At 37.2% G+C, this 16,431-nt stretch overlaps 1 protein-coding gene across 3 annotated transcripts in view; it reads left to right on the top strand.

The window, feature by feature from the left end:
• Positions 1-207: 207 nt before the first annotated feature.
• Positions 208-16,431, top strand: part of CADM2 (cell adhesion molecule 2) — a 1,089,430-nt gene continuing 1,073,206 nt past the window's right edge. Inside the window, exons 1-2 of one of the 3 annotated variants that reach the window (XM_012454659.3) lie at positions 208-716; positions 814-892. In XM_012454659.3, the coding sequence (XP_012310082.1) occupies positions 832-892 (61 nt within the window). In that variant the 5' untranslated portion in view covers positions 208-716; positions 814-831. Of the gene's footprint in view, positions 717-750; positions 893-16,431 lie in introns of those variants that run through there. The other 2 variants (XM_064380014.1, XM_012454658.2) reach the window with 2 other exon arrangements.

Here is a 16,431-nt window from a genome sequence, read left to right as displayed (position 1 = left end):
TCTTCCTGCCCGAAGGGTCCTTGAGAAGCCTGTTTGTTTTTCCCGGCGCTTGTCTCCACCCATCCCCTTCTCTCATTGGCCGGGCCTGGTGGGCGGCTGTGTTTCCATTGGCCGGGGGGCGGTGTCTATCCCTGGCTGGGGTGGGGCGGGGCCTCCGTCGCGCTGAGCTTGCCCTTGTGTCTGGTGCTCCGTAGAGCTGCCGCCGCCGCTGCCGCCGCCGCCGCTGCCGCTGCTGCCACAGCCGCCGCCGCCGCAGCCGGAGCATCCGGGAGCCGCCACCGCCGCCGTCGCTGCCGCCGCTACCGCCGCTAGCGCTGCTTCCACCGCTGCTATCTCCCCTCCCAGGACCAGGAGACATCCCGGGCGCGAGCGGCGGTGCTGCTGGCTTGCCCCGCTCTCCCCCAGCCCTTCCCCTCCGTGACCTGCCCACTCCTTGCCGCCCTCGCCCGCACCTTCTCCGACACCCCGGCATCCCTGCACCACCTGCTTGGGCAGCCCCGGCGGGCGCCGGGACTTGCTGTGCGCGCCGAGAGGAAGGCAAGCTCCGAACCCCCGCCTGGCACACAGGCTGTCACGGCTGCACCGCCAGCGGGAGGAGGAGGAGGAGAAGAAACTATTTCGCCCACCGATACCCCATTCTGCGGGTGCTTCGCCGCTGTCGCTTCTACTGCCGCGGATCCGCGTCCGCGGGTTCGAGCACCGCAGCGTCGGGGACGGTGGGTCCGGCGGGCGCCGGGAGGAGGACACCAGCGGAGCCCTGCACTCTCGTGCCCCGCTCACCAGCATCTCCTTGCCCTCTCGCTCCTTCCCCAGCCCTTTAGAGAAGGGACCATGATTTGGAAACGCAGCGCCGTTCTCCGCTTCTACAGTGTCTGCGGGCTCCTGCTACAAGGTAATCCCCGCCCCGCCGCGGGGAGCATCAACTTCTCGCCCATTCCTCATCTTCCCCATTCCACCCCATATTTCCACTCTCCCCCTCCCAGTCCCCCTGTCCCCAGCGATTTCCACCCCCTCCCCCTACTCTCCGGTGCGGCAGGGGGCAGTGGCAGTTTGCACCAGCCCCTCGAATTTCTAAGGCTGGTTCAGCCCTGCCTTCCCAGCAGTCAGCCCCTTTCGCGGCACCTTTCGCCTTTTCATTCACCTGAGCTTCCTTCATCTCACTCCATCCCCGCCAGCATCCGCCTCCCACGCCTTTTGGCTGGCAACTTGTGCCTCTCTGAACATTCCACGCTCGCGACAACCCGCACCAGCCACCTCCCACATCACGCTCCTGACCGACCCTCTCCATCTCTTGTCATCTCTCTAACCTCCCCCTTTTCGGATCTTTTCTTTCCCCCCCTCTTCCCACCATCATCACATTCGTGTGTCTTTAAAAAGTGTGTGAGAGCCTGGGAGCGAGCTACCAAGACGTGGAGAACAGCAGCAGCGGCAGCACCGTGTGCATTGCAATAACATCCCCGGGGGGGAAATGTGTTGTGAGACGTGTCATTCACCTAGGAAGAGAGAGGAGACTCTGTCTGGGATTTAAAAAAGAAAGAAAGAAAGAGAAAGAAAGAAAAAAGAATAAGAAAAAAAATGAATGAACGAACCAAGAAATTAAGAAAGGGGAGAAAAGGAAAAAAAAATTAAAGACCCAAACCCACTTTATCAACACATCGACTTTTTATTATTCAGTCTGTGTCTCTTTTTTTTTAACCAAAGAAATATATGTGCCCTAGCAGTTACTTTACTGCTAAGAGATTTTCACTTAGATTTCCTACCTCTCCATCCTCTCTCTGCCGCTTCTTTCCTTAATTAATATTATCCTTTCACGTGAAATTTAAGAACCCCTGTGACCGCAGTGGAGGGAAACCGCACAAAACGCTGTTATTATGCAAATCACTGGTTTTGGATGCCAGGTGGCTGGGGAATCTGGGTTCACTTTTCTCCAGACCCTCTTTTTTGGAGGAGGGTGGGAGGGGGCTGTGTGGAATGGGAGGACGATGCTGATTATGAAATAAATGGCAATGCATAGTATAGGAGTGCATGGAGAGAGGACACTTTGGTGGAGGAGGCAGGGGAGGCGGCGTGCTAGGGCTGGGTAGGCAGGGGCTGTAAGGCGGAAGATTGCTGCTTTGAAGAGAATAGTATAGGGATGTGGCTTGAGTGTGAGATATAGCGAGGATGGATGGAAAATGATGGTTGATAGAATATTTTTAAAGCTAGGTGACTAGGTTTTTTTTTTTTTTTTTCTTTGCCTGCCTCTAACCCTTCTGTCATTATTTGCGTATTTGCGGGAAAGATAAGTTGATCAAATTAATTTTTCTGTGGGTAAAAGGGATCTGAAAGTAAGACACACGTAGACTCACTGGCGTGCAAAACCCAATCGGCCTTTGGAGGATTTAAATGAGGTCAATGAACCATCTTTCAGCAAGTTCTTGGAATGCATCCTCTCTCCTGCCCTCCTCCGGGATATAGACTGGGGACCTAATTTTATTTATGCATATTTATGAATGTGAAACAAGAGGCGGTAGGCAGAATTTTCCTGAATTAACTAACTGACCTTATAGAGATATTTCGTAGAATATTTTTGTGGTACTTTTGTGTATTTTACATTGGGTATAAATTTCAGATATGTCATATGTTCCAGAATCTCTGTGACGGCAGACAGCACATTCTCCCTGCTTACGCCTCCTGGTCCCATTTCTCACCATTCACACCCCCATCCTCACACAAGTAACTCGGGTGTCTGACACGTTGCTTAGGTTTTTAATCCGCTCTGAGGCAATCTCCCAGAGACCCTACTTCACCTCTCAGTAACTTGCATTTCTCAGCTGTACTCTGTGTGTGTGTGTGTGTGTGTGTGTGTGCGCGCGCGCGCGCGCGCGCACGCGCGCACTGGCGTGCGCCGTGTTGGGGAAGTGTGATGTGGGGGAATCAGTTAATTTGGTGATTGCGATGAAAATTCGACACCGCCAGATGTATTTTCCCTGCCAATCTGTGTGTGCTGGCCCCGGCCAGTCGATGCACACACTGCTGGGCTGCTGCGAAATTATTTATTATAGAGCATGTGGGCCATGGACTGCACTTGGGGTCGCCTCCTCTCTTCCTTCAACATTTCCCTGTGAATTGTCTATTCAGTGCAGTGCAAAATAACTGTTTGCTGGTGCCTCTCTCCTAGCCTGGAGGAGGATTTACTCTTTCTCTACCCGGAGAGATTCCATCAGCAGCATTCAAGCATGGGTCTCTTTTATTGAGTATGTAAACCAATAATTAAGACAGTGCTGCTTTTCACAGCAGACTGGGGTCGGGGGCGGTGCGGGGAAGGGGTGTGAGTATAGCAGGGAAAATTGCACCACTGCAACCAGCAGCAACACCAGCGTTAGGTCCAATAAATAAATAAATAAGCGTCCTATACAGCAACCAGGGAAAGAGCACTAGTCCAACCATGTCTGTGGACTTAGGAGCATCTTAGATCAGGTCATGTGAATACACTAAAAGAGATAAGAGGATTACAAAAAAAAAAAAAAAGGGGGGGGGGCACAAAGCACCATAAGATTGTCTTCTCATGTTTATGGCTGCCTCACATTTATTCATCAAACATGCTCCACAGACACATCATACTTTGTTGATATTGTCAGTTTTTGCTCAAACAAATTGCTCATGCCTTCCTTGTCTTAGACTTGGCTGAAAACATTGCTTCGGGGTTCAGATTTATGTTTCTCCCACTACCCTACCATTTTATTAGGACTTCGTTAGATTGTAAAATGAAGGCTTTATTTCCTGGACATAGATTAAATACTTAGCAGGTCTTTCCTTTCTATGTACAGGGAGAACAGGGTGGCAGGGGAACTAGTCAGCGACTGATTTTGGCTAGAGGGAGTCTGCCCTGCCTGCTAGTAGTTATGACTAGGCAAATACTATAGTCAGTCAATAGCTTCTTTTTTTAGCTTTATCAACAGTATAGTGATATTCACTTAAGTAATACTAATCAGTTTATTTATCACATATATTACTATAATCTTTCTTGCAGTATACATTATTTAAAGACAAGAAGACTCATTGGAACATATCTTCTCCATGTTTCTGTGTTTTAACTGACTGTATTTTTTATTGCCACCTTTATGTATTTTTCTGGGAAGCAAAATCAATTTTCTGGTTTGTTAGTATGTGGGGTGATAAGCCAGTGGTGAGAAGTCAATGATAAAATGAGGTTTTTTTTTTTTTGGCTTACTTAATTCTGTAACATCTGCCAGTTTGTTTGTCCTCATCCTCGTTTCTTTAGGAAATGAATAATAGTTAAATAGAAAATAAACATATGTTTTTGGCCAAACATTTGTTTGGCCAAAGTATAACTTGTAATGCAGGCTACTTAAATAGCAAAATTTGATTTAGTGTTAAACTACAATGCATCTTTTCTTAATTTCCCTCATCATAAAAAGAGGAAAATCTGGAGTAAGGGCAAGGGACACATTAGAGAAATGAATTTCTTTGCAAGGATTGCGAAAGCTTGCCACCTGTAACTAAGTCCTCTCTTGGCTATAGAGCAGATCCAGTTCAATTGCTAACCCTTGCTGAAACGTTATCCCTTTCCATGCCTGAAGGGGCACTGCAAAGATGGAGAGAGTGCCCTGGGCAGCACAGGAAACAATTCTGGAAAGGGCAATAAAGAAACAAGGGCAAACTATAACAGGAAATAGTCATGCATACATGCATACAAGACCTGATTTGTTGAGAACTGTGTTTACTTTTTGGAATTAGCCATATACCAAAACACCTTCAACACAGATACTGGGGATTTAGTTTGTGTGTGTGTGTGTGGGAGGGGAGTTCTTTTCCCATGGGTTATTCTGGTAAATGATTTGTTATATTTAGTAAAAAATATATTCAAATTAAATCTCATTGGACGTACATATTACTTGCCTCAGTATGTGTCATGAACCTCACCTTACAATTTTAGAAAGCACATTATAATATGTGTTATATTTATATACACTTAATGAAATACCTGTGCTTCCTAAAAGCATGTCTGTCCAACTCTTTTACCTCTACATGTATTAACTTTAATCTTGTCAAGCTCATTTCTTATGCCAAATGCAGTTCTTGAAATATAGTTCACTCACTCCCTCTTTTGATTAACAGAAACTGAAAATTAGAGCCTATGTACTTAAATGCCAACAACTGTGGCTTAAATGGTCAAACATCAGACAATTGGTAATTAAGAAAATCTTCTTTGCAAATATGAGGAGTGTCTAGACTAGTTTTCTATCAAGATGTGGAAGCTTACTTCGTTGTCTTTTTCCCATTTCTATAACTATTAGAACTCTAGAAACATAATATGACAAAGCTAAATACCAACTGAAATGATCTGTTCTTGTGTCCTTCACTAGAAGATAAGACACTTGAAAACTATTTGTCACACAATTGAATAGTGGTAGAATGTCATTTTTCTTAAAGAAAAAAATGACTTAAATCACTTAAAGAGCAAAATGGAAGTGCAAAAATGTTGGAAGACATCCTAAGCATGCATTTGAAGGTGGCCATGAATCAACACCAAATGATATCAGTTTTCTCTTTAAGTGGTCTGTGGGATATCAATGGCTGAGACAAGTAAACCTTATTTACTACGAAGGATTTGGAGGTACATTAATAATAGAATATAGACCTAGTATCACATAGGTGTTTTATTTGATCTTGCTGACATACACTCTATGATATTTATTGAGAAATAGTCCTCATCTTATTAGACTTTATTAAATCCATTGGCTAAGTCACCCATTCTATTGCAGCTTGAGTAGATTGAGGAAGCAGAGAGTAGAAAAATCACAAACCAAGGAAGCAGACTCAAAAACTGAAGTCAGGAGCCCTTTGTTGAATTGGTAGATATTGTGTGATTTACTCGCTTAAATTATTATACTTAAGTTTCCTGAGGACAAGCCCTGTGCCTTATGTATCTGTGCAATTTTCTTATCCTTAGTTTAGTAGATTCATAAACAGTCGTGTTGGATTGAATAACAGGTATATCCTAATTACTTCTGATGAAGTTAAATGATCTTTTCATAATAAGTAAGTACTCATAATTGGTTTAGTCACATAAAAGTTAATTTTGACATTTTGTAACTTATATTGGCTTATTAAAATTTTCCTATATAAAAGTATCACATAAATAAGATACTTGCATAAATCTTTAAATGAATTCAATCTGATCAGACATTTTTTAACATTTTTCCTACCCATTTTTTTCTTTTCCTTGATTAAAAACCCCAGATACTTTACCTTAGATTAGATCATAAACTAATTTCATAAAAAATGAAAGACATAATTTAAATTTACTCATTTAACCTAAAATATTTAAAAGGACACATTCATTGCCAACATTTTATCTGCAAATGTCAAGCATTTTTGGAGTGCAATTCTGTAGTATCAAGAAAGGCATCTTCTGCAAATTCCTTGTGTAAAGAGGTGGGTGAGGATTAACCTAGAGCTGTGGCAGCTGAAGCCCCCTGCTGTGTGATGATGCAAATGGCATCTCAGGCCTAATGTGCTCTGCAGAGGCAGCAAATTCACAGGAAAGCAGTCATGTGGCATCAGAGTGAAATGGGAAGTCTTTCAGAGCTTGTAGTGGACATAAAACATCCTTTAGCTTTTTATAACCAGAAATGATCCAGAGTATTTGTAATCACATGAGCTTATGACAAAGCAAAAGAGAGACCATATATTTTGTTTAGAGATTAATAAATAAATCCTACTAAAACTATCAACATTTTCATCCAATGAAGGGTGAACATTTAATTTTCTTTTAAATTATCAAGAACAGAGGTCAATTTAATGAAGATGAATAGCAACATTAAAATAGGATTTCTTTGCTATTTTTTACATGTGTTGGACCTAATAACTGTTGAGCTGGGAAACATTCTGTTATCCAGTTCTTTCTTTAGTAAGGAGTTAGTCCCTTAATCTCATTCTTATTAGAGCATTTCCTGTGCTGTGAGAATATAGTAGTTTCTTTACAAAATAGGAGTTAACTGTTCAGTGTATGTTCAGTTTATTTTGTGTTGTTAAGTATAACTTGTGTTATGTCACTTCAGTAGAGAATGTTTCCTATCTGAACAATATTATTTATCACATAGGCAAAGTCATCTGATATGTTTTCTAAAAATATAAGGGTTGTAAACCCGTTGTTACTTTTAAAGCCTATCAGATAAAAGAAACTAATGTAGCTTTGTATATTTTGATTCCATTTGCCACAGAACAAAAAAAAAAAAAAAAAAAAAAACTGAACGTGTATACATGCTGATTTTTATTCAAGCAGTGAGTCCAATTGGTCCTGTTAATGTCTTCAGTGGATTTCCTTAAACATACATGAAATTGGTTTCATCTTAGAAGTATGTAGCCTATTTAAAAATTAGTGAAGTAAATACTCTGCTTAAGTAGGGATCAGTTAAATATTAATGTCAAAGTCAGAGATGTAATTATTGAGAAAGGAAATATTCCAGAGTCACTTACTTATATATATGCACATTTATACACATTTAAAGTATGTCATTATTTTTAAAACTGAAGAACATCTTTATTAATTTTGTACTTAGAGTTTAGGGCTTTCAGGGATGTATAATAAAATGAAGAAAAAGGTAAGCATTTGTTTTGTTTTTACTCATTGTGTTATTTTGCTCTTTTAATGAAGATTAGGAATTTTTTTTCGGTAAATTTTTTTGGACTGCAATAATGATTAACAAGCTTTCCACTTAAAACACACACACAAGTCTTGCAATTAATGGAATAACAATAGGGTTGAGTATTCTGGATCTATTTTTGTGCTTATGGAACTGATAATAACTTGTTACTACTTGAATAGATACAGAGTTTGTAAGATCTGCTATGGAGAGAGGGGGCCGTTAACTATTCACATTATATTTTAGAGGTCTTTGAAGTAAATATTAAGATAGTCATTATTCAACTTTGGGAATAACTCTTTCTGAGTCAGCAAATCATTTTCACTTAAATATTTAAATTATCTTTCAGCCATTTCAATGCTGAAGAGGAAGTCCCTGTCTAGTCATGGTTAAGGAGTTATTCCGGGGTTAGATAATGATGTCATTACGGATTGTTTAGAAAATAAAAATAAGCATACATTTGATTTCAGGGAAAAAAATCTCAAAGCTAAATGTGATCAAATAGTGCAAATCATTTTATAAGAAAACAAAGTCCTTTTAAAAGTCAAATTTAGTTTCTAAAAATTTTCCATATTTTAGGATGGTTAATTTACAGTAAGGATACACTGCTTTTCTAAAGTTGTCCTTGAGAAGAGAGTGAGAAAGCACCTTTCCTGACAAGGATGTGCTGCCGTCTGCTAAGTGTATAGCTGTTATATTGATTTGCTGTAATTTATAAAGCCAATTAATTTGTTCTTGTAAAGAAATATTTTTAGCTCTTAGGCTACAGTTGTTTGTATTTTAAAATGCAGATGCCTTTCATAATGTTTATTTAAACATTAATGCTTAAAATCTATAGTGTGTAAACTATGTCCTAATTTTCTTAATAAATTCATATTTTACATAGCGTGTCCTATATCCCCCATAGAGGAAAATGTCCATGATATTCATAACTTCCGTTCATTCTCCTACCTTATGCATCTCTGTTTTTTGATCTGGAGTTGTAGGCTTAAGTTTAAGTGAGAGACAATGCATCAGAAATTAGAATATTTATATTTAAAAGCAAAGAAAAATATGTAATAAGCTTTTTATTTAATTGCCATTTCTTTACTGCTCTCTTATTTTATGTGCTGAAGTCTGAGTAGTAACTCAGCTTCCTTTATACTCTCCAGGAATATAATATCCCTCCCGTTCCCTGCCCATGCTACCAACTTGAAAGATCCATTAAAATAAATTAATGGGGAATGCAGAATAAAGTGGAATTGTGCTAAAGGATATGTACCGAATATGTACAGATTGGATGTTTTTCCTTTCAACCCTCAAGGAGCACACCCCAGTATTTTAGCAAGGATAAAACGTGTAAGATGTGTGTTGAATTGTTTTTATTATTATTATTGCATTTTTTGAAAGCTCCATTCCACAGTCTCTTAATAAAAATGGCAAAAAGAAGAGGAAAGGAATGTGAGTCAGCCAGCCAAACACACAGAGAAACGCCTGGCAAAGCCGACTAAATTAGCATATGCTAGGCTGAGTATTTCCCTCTGTTGTTACATAATCCCTGTCTAATACGAAATCAGTTCTCATACTTAACCCTTTCAGGAGGTTTCGAATTCTCCCACTGTTATATTTTTATTTTGCTTCATTTATTTTCTCATGAATTGTGTAAATCATTCAAGGGCTTTTAGGTCAAGTTCTTTTTATTCCCTCTCCAGCCTTTCTGTATACAAATGTTCCATTCTGTGTCCAACTTCAGGATTCAAGAATCAACTTTTCTATAGCTTCCACTGAGAGGATCTAATTAGCATTTTAGTCTCCCTTTACTCATGTGCAGCTTTCTTTAGAAAATGTATTAGTTCTATGAGGTTCCCCTAAGGATTCATAATACTCTAGTTTGTTACATGTACTGTGATATTCAGTGTGCCTTAATTATGCACGTGTCCTCATTTCAAAGCCTTTTCAGGGATCATGTGGGATAGAACAGGGGTCTGGCTGTAAGTTCACTGTCATGTATTAATGTGTAGGTGGTATTCAGAGAAGGATGTTTCTGAAGGCAATTATATATCTATGACTCCAATATAGCAAGCAGTTACTCACATTCTGCACTTACTAGTGCCCTGCCAAGGCAGAATTAAATTCACCATTGTGATATATAATACAGTGTCTGTTATTTCTAAATAACAGATACTGCTCTAGGAATGAAATAAAATAATGACTGAAAATCTGAATCCCCTACCCTGAATAGAGATTGTTCCTTTCACTTTCCCAAACAAAAAGAAGAATCAGAAATTGTTCCTCAGTCAATACTCTATTCCTTAACTAGCCCATTAACATATTTTGCTATGGTGGGATCTTGAAGTTTTGCTGGTTTTTATATGAGGCTATAGATATTTAGGCAGTATTAATTGCCTGCAGTCTTTATGGACTGCCAAATGTCAGTGCATTGCCAAATTTGAGACATTTTATTTTCAGGTTTTAATTTGGATGCAATTTGAATACTGGTAAGAATAGAGAGTATAGAGAGAAACTGAACTCAACAGAGAGAGGCAGACATCTTTTTCTTAAAGAGACTTTATTTGTGGAGAGATTCCTTCAAGAATTGACTGGTTTTGTATGTGTCATCATACAAACTATCACATTTTCCTATATTACATGAGTTTGAGAGTACATTTATATTAATTATACCCTTCGACTTACATGTCTTTCTCTGTGTCTTATGTGGTAAAAAAAATTGTGGTTTAATTTGTAACTGCAACTTGTGTCTTTTATTCTTTCATTTATGTTTATGGCAATAAAAAGCATTTTATAAGCTGATATAATAAATATTTTTTGACATTTTTTGTTTGATTATTTTATACAATAGCATAATTTTTGAAGCCATAGTTTTAATTTTAGAGGACAAAAGAATGCCATCTGCCCTCTATTGATTATTTTAAGCATTTATGTCTTCTTAGTTCATGAGAGAACTGAGCATTTGATTTTGTCTATTCTATGATCTACAGAAACCTTTGCATATTATTGCTGTAGTGTTTTTAAGGTTATGTGTTTATCTGCCTGTCTCCTCTAGTGGACTGTAAGCCCCTAGTGTACAGGGCTGAAGTCTTAGGCTTCATTATATTTCAAGTGCCTAATTGAATGTCTGGTCTGTGTCTTTAAAAAAAAAATGTTTTCATTGCACTGATTGATAAGTTTTCTTCTAATAGATTTCATCTTGACACAACTCTTTAATTGGATCCAGATAATATTTAAGTATTTACATTATAACTGCCAAAATGCCAATACAGTATTCCAAATAGAATAAATATTTTCAGTGACTTTTCATTTGCATGTAATATATAGGAAGAAGACAGAAATGCACTCCAGGAAACAAAAAGAATTCTAAATAATGGTGTACTTCACAAAATATGAATTAATTGCTTTCAGTCAGGTCAATCAGTTCAAATATGCACTGTAAACATTTGTTTGAATCTTCCTGATTTCTTTGGGTATTTTAACCCCTTATCTTTTATCTGCTTTCTAAAGATTTTATCTCTAGCTTCAAAAATATTCCTGATGATGACTTTGGTTAAATGTGAAGCCACATTATCCTTGTTGTTCTACTTTGAGTAGCTGGCATTTCCGGATAAATGTATAAACAAAGAGGAATTACAAGCTGACCTTGATCCACCAGATTATGTGTGGACTGACCTGCTTTTTTTACTGCCAAGCTACAGAGTAGAGGATCTCTGATTAGTCCCTGAAGTAAAGATTCAGGATGCATTCTTCTCAGTTAACTGGAAGAAATTCTGTCAGTATTATTTAAAAGGCCCTTTAAAAAATCTAAATATTGGCCTGTGTTTTTAATGAGTAGTTATTTATGCTTATGCAATTGATGACACATATTTTCTGTGATTGATTTTGATTTTTTTTGCATTAGAAAGACAGAGGTAGGATGGAAATATTATATGCTTTTTAAAGAAAATTTAAATATAGTTATTGGAAACCCAAAACCAAGGGAGAAAAGACACTACAATTTGTAGTGACTATATTTTCACATAAAGTATTTTAAGAATACTTTTTAAAAAGTCCCAGTGAAATGTGGCTTTTCTTAAAAGTCATATAGTTTTTCTTCATATTTTAAAAATCAATTTCCCTGATGTCTTTTGGATTTTTGACTGTTTCGTGACTCTTAGCATTTGAAAAGATATTATTAACTAGGCTAACTTAAGATTTACCTGAATGCCAGGTGCTGAAATCACTCTAACATCCTCACAGAGAAATACATATTCTGTAAATAAATGTCCAATGAAGAGAAGCTAGCTCAATTTATTAAAGTTCTTGACACTTTATACAGCTGGTATTAAGAATTATATTCTCTCATAGCTTCTATTAGCACCCAGTCTTGCTATATGTTAAAACATGTCCGTATGATTCCATAGCTGCAGAATAAACCTTCTTCTTGAATGCGGCTTCTGTTTGGCCCCTGCTGATCAACTTTCCAGAGACTAGTGAATTAAAGGGAAGGTAGTTTTTGTTGAAATTTTTGTTGGAAGCAATTTTTGTTGACTATTTTACTGTTGCAATGAAGCATTATTTAATATGTTACTGAATTTATTCATTATATTGAGGATGTTCCTGTAAACCTATTATTAGATATGACAAATTTTAATTTTTTGTGTGTAACCACATAGTATCTGAAACTGGAAATGTGAAGAAAAATTATACTTTCCTATTTCTCAAGACTTTTAGTCATAATGATTCACTCAGAAACTGAATTTCAGTTTGTTATAAGAAAGAAAATCCATTACCTGATACTTTACATGCTAAATCATTTCAGACTAACGTTCTTGTCCAGAGACATCAAATTAAACACAATATTCATAATATATGTCAAATGAGTATCATAGTGAGAGTACTTATTTTACAGAAAGGATATTGTACAAAAGGTATTGACTTTACAGTAAGATTTCATGGAAAGATTTAAAAAATTACATGTTCAATAACATATACAAACATATTTTAAAAATCAAGTAAAAGTTATAGAGGATAGTTTTATGTTCACTGGTTTGCTTTTTTATTAACATACAAATTCTATGGACGGGGTAAAACTAATGGTGTTGCCATTTAGTAACTTCATTTCTCCATATCATTTCCTTCCATGAAATTTCCAATGCTATGATGAAAGTATTACTAGAGAGATAAGAAGTGCATAGTATTTTAGAGGTCTGATGGAAATCACTAAAGTCAGATTTATCTTAAACTTTGTCTTGCTTTACCCAATTTTACTGACTGTACAAGTATAGACTATCAACAAAGCAGAACGTGCTATCCCTGAAGGCTGTGACAACATAAAAGTGCATGTTTTAATATAGCACATATCCTCCATGGGTATGGACAGGCTGGGGAGAATAGTATATTTTTTCATTTGGTCTAACGATAAGGTAAAAGTAAATTCCATCAGGCATTAGGGATATTTCCTCCTATGAAGTCTCATTACCTAGTCATACCATGATGGAGTACAGAGGTGGATTGGCAATAGAGGAATGGGGCAGAACACAAGCAGAAGACATGGTCAAGTTGTGGTTCTTGTAGAAGTGGTAGTGAGATTGGCATGGGGGAGGCCTTCTATTTTGTAGTGAGAGTTCTTTATTCTGTAAAGGGAAGAGCTATCAATGAACTAATTAAAACTTTGATTTTGGAAGTGCCTTGCAGCAGTAAGACATGATGGTAGGAAGCGAGAGACCTAAGTTCTCATGCAAGCCATGCCACTGTCTCACAGGCCTTGAGCAAGTTACTTCTCTTGCAACTTAATTTTTTCAGCTGTAGATTGAGAGGTTGGAACCACATCCATTCTTTGGTGATGTAGAAGAAATTTATGGATGATTATAAACTGCAGAAATGGCATTTTTCTTTTTCCTTTCCACCTAAAGATGTTTTATAACATAGTGTAACATTAACTGCATGCTCTTAAAATAACGTTTACTAAAATTTTACTTTTCGTATCCATCTATGCATCGTTTAATGCTTAAGATTTTTACAAATGTAAACGGATTTTTTATTTTGATGTATGTGCCTCTATAAATTTCAGGGCTTTTCTTTCTCTGTCAATGAAGTTTATGAAGTAATTTTGTAGTCATCAGCCTGAGTTTTGAGCCATACATACTTTTCTCACAAAATCACATCCATAGATCAACTCTGCAAATTAGGAAACTGTTTTTCTTGTTAGTCATTTTTATTATTAGGAAGTGGACTGGATTAGGTTTTTCAATTTTGAGTTTGATTGTATATTTCTGTGTATTTAATGTACTTATTTCTGTGGACATTTTATTCTTCATAGCCTTTGGTTTTTTTAATCATAACTTATTCATTCATTGATTCATTTTTCAACAAATACCTATTTGAAGGTAGAGTTTGAAAATGCTGGATATATAAATGAACAAGATGGAAACAACCTCTACCCTTATGGAATTTACAGTCTAATGGTGGTCACATAATAAACAAAAGAAAATATGTGATGCCTTTCCATTTTTTTTTGTTTTTGTTTTTGTTTTTTTTGAGGTAGAGTCTTTCTCTGTCTGTCAGGCTAGAGTGCAGTGCCTGATCTTGGCTCCTGCAACCTCTGCATTCCGGGTTCAAGTGATTCTCGTGCCTCAGCTTCCCATGTGGCTGGGACTACAGGCATGCACCACCACGCTGGCTAATTTTTATATTTTTAGTAGAGGCAGGGTTTCCCCATGTTGGCGAGGCTGGTCTAGAACTCCTGGCCTCATGTAATCCACCCACCTGGGCCTCCCAAAGTGTTGGGATTTCAGGGGTGAGCCCCTATGCCCAACCTGTAATACCTTTCTGAATTAATATTAGAAATTTTATTTTTATAGTAATATCTTTTCAACAGCAACAGAATGTGGATATATCAATGAGGATGTGAAATCACTGGTTTACAACAATGGTGTAAACCTCACTGGGCTTTTTAAATTTAAGGTTAAAGAGCTCTCATTTCCTCCAGTCGTTTATCCTGAAAACGTTCTCAGTATGATGCCAGTTTTTTATTATTATTATTATTAATACAACTTGAAAGAACCTGACAAGTGAACAAGAAATATTCAAGCATGTTCTATTCTAACTGATTTGTTCGAGAGGATGATTCATTTAATTTCATAAAGGCTCAGTGGGCCAGAACAGTAGATGACCAGGTCAGCAGAGGGAATGTAGGGGAGAAGAGGTCTGTGAGAAGGATCTATGTAACAAGCAACAATATTTAGTTTTTTAGAGCTGGAGTTCTGCTTGAGCAATTCTGATGTTACCAGCGACATTTATTTAAAGAGCTACTGATGCCTCAGGGAAAACATTTTTAAAGTGTCCTATCTAGAAACGATGCTCCTTATACTGTGTCATATATATTAAAACTCCCTCCCTTGCTTACATTATAATACATCATGCTTGGTTAAAACCTGTACTAACATAGTTTAGCTTTTTGGAAGTGTCATTTTAGTGTTGTTCCTGAAACCCTTCTTCCTGTTCAATATGGTTGAAATATTAACCACCTGGTCAGCAAAGCTGAAGAATAGATGGAGATACCAATTAAAAACTTTAAAAATAAAATGAATTTTATCAACAATTATTTAAAACATTGGAGAGAAACACATCATAGGAACCAGCTACAAATATTCTTAGTGTCATTATTTTACTTCCTTTAATATTTAACTTTGATGACCCCAAGATGGGAATATCACATTTCTAACAGATTGTATGGTATTTCTGAGTATTACTATTTATTACTAGTGATATCCCTGGAATGTATGATGTACATGTTTCAGTAGATAAGCTAATCCTTTGTAATTTTTTATATATACTTTGGAAATCGTAATAATGCTGGACTAGCATTTATAATAGTTCTACTTAGAGACTTACTTATTTGGATTACACACAGTAATGCAGTGCTCTGTTAGAAAAACTTTCCTTACCCATTAACTTTAGTTTTACTTTCTTTTGGTTTTAAAAGAAACTTTAATTCAAGTTAATGCTGTGTTGCAGGCGATAAATGGCTAGAGTATAGTTTCATATTAAATGATTTATTTTGAAATATACTCAGTTTTCCAAAGTCAGAGATGCACACATATTTGGAAACTTTTATAAAGGGAACTAGGTGGTGCTGTTCTGTCATCTTTGTGTCTTAGTGCTTCTTTGGTGCTGTTCTCTTCATTAAATACTCTCATCCAATAAGTGCATTAAGTAAGGTACAGCTTTGATCTCCTAGTAGTATTATTTTTTATTAACCAACTAAGTTTAAATTGATTTTGTTTCTTTGTTTTCCTCAGTATTTTTGTACAGTGAATAAAACCATCTTCCTAAGCAGCAAGATATATCGCACTTTATTACTTACCTCATTTCTGTAACATTTAAGATAATATATTACATTCTGATGTGTTCAGATGTTTGTTATGTTTTTTAAAAAACCTTGTACTTGGCTTTTTATTTGCCAAATCTTTGATTATTATTAGAGTCAGAGGTTAAAATAGTAATATTTTTGTACAGTTTAAGATGATTTAGTATAAAATCCTACAAATAAGTAATCTCAAGAAAAAACATTTATTTGTAACCATTATTTGAAATATTACAGATTGTATTAAGTCTTTAAAAAAAAAAGAAAAGAGAAAGGTTTCTCTTGAAAGGAAATTTTCTTTGCCTAATTTACCTCCCTTTCAAGAAAAGTGACTTCAATTAGGCTGTCTGTTAATCTTTTCATGTTTCAAGATGTTATTAAGATAATTGTGCCTTCCCATAATCTTGGTGGTATATGATAGTCTAAAATAAAACAGCTATT

Source organism: Aotus nancymaae, unplaced genomic scaffold (assembly GCF_030222135.1).
Source record: "Aotus nancymaae isolate 86718 unplaced genomic scaffold, 86718_ANA_hifiasm-v0.15.2.pri h1tg000022l_1, whole genome shotgun sequence".
NCBI lineage: Eukaryota > Metazoa > Chordata > Mammalia > Primates > Aotidae > Aotus > Aotus nancymaae.
The sequence above is the reverse complement of the archived record's forward strand: the minus strand, read 5'-3'. Positions and strand labels throughout refer to the sequence as shown.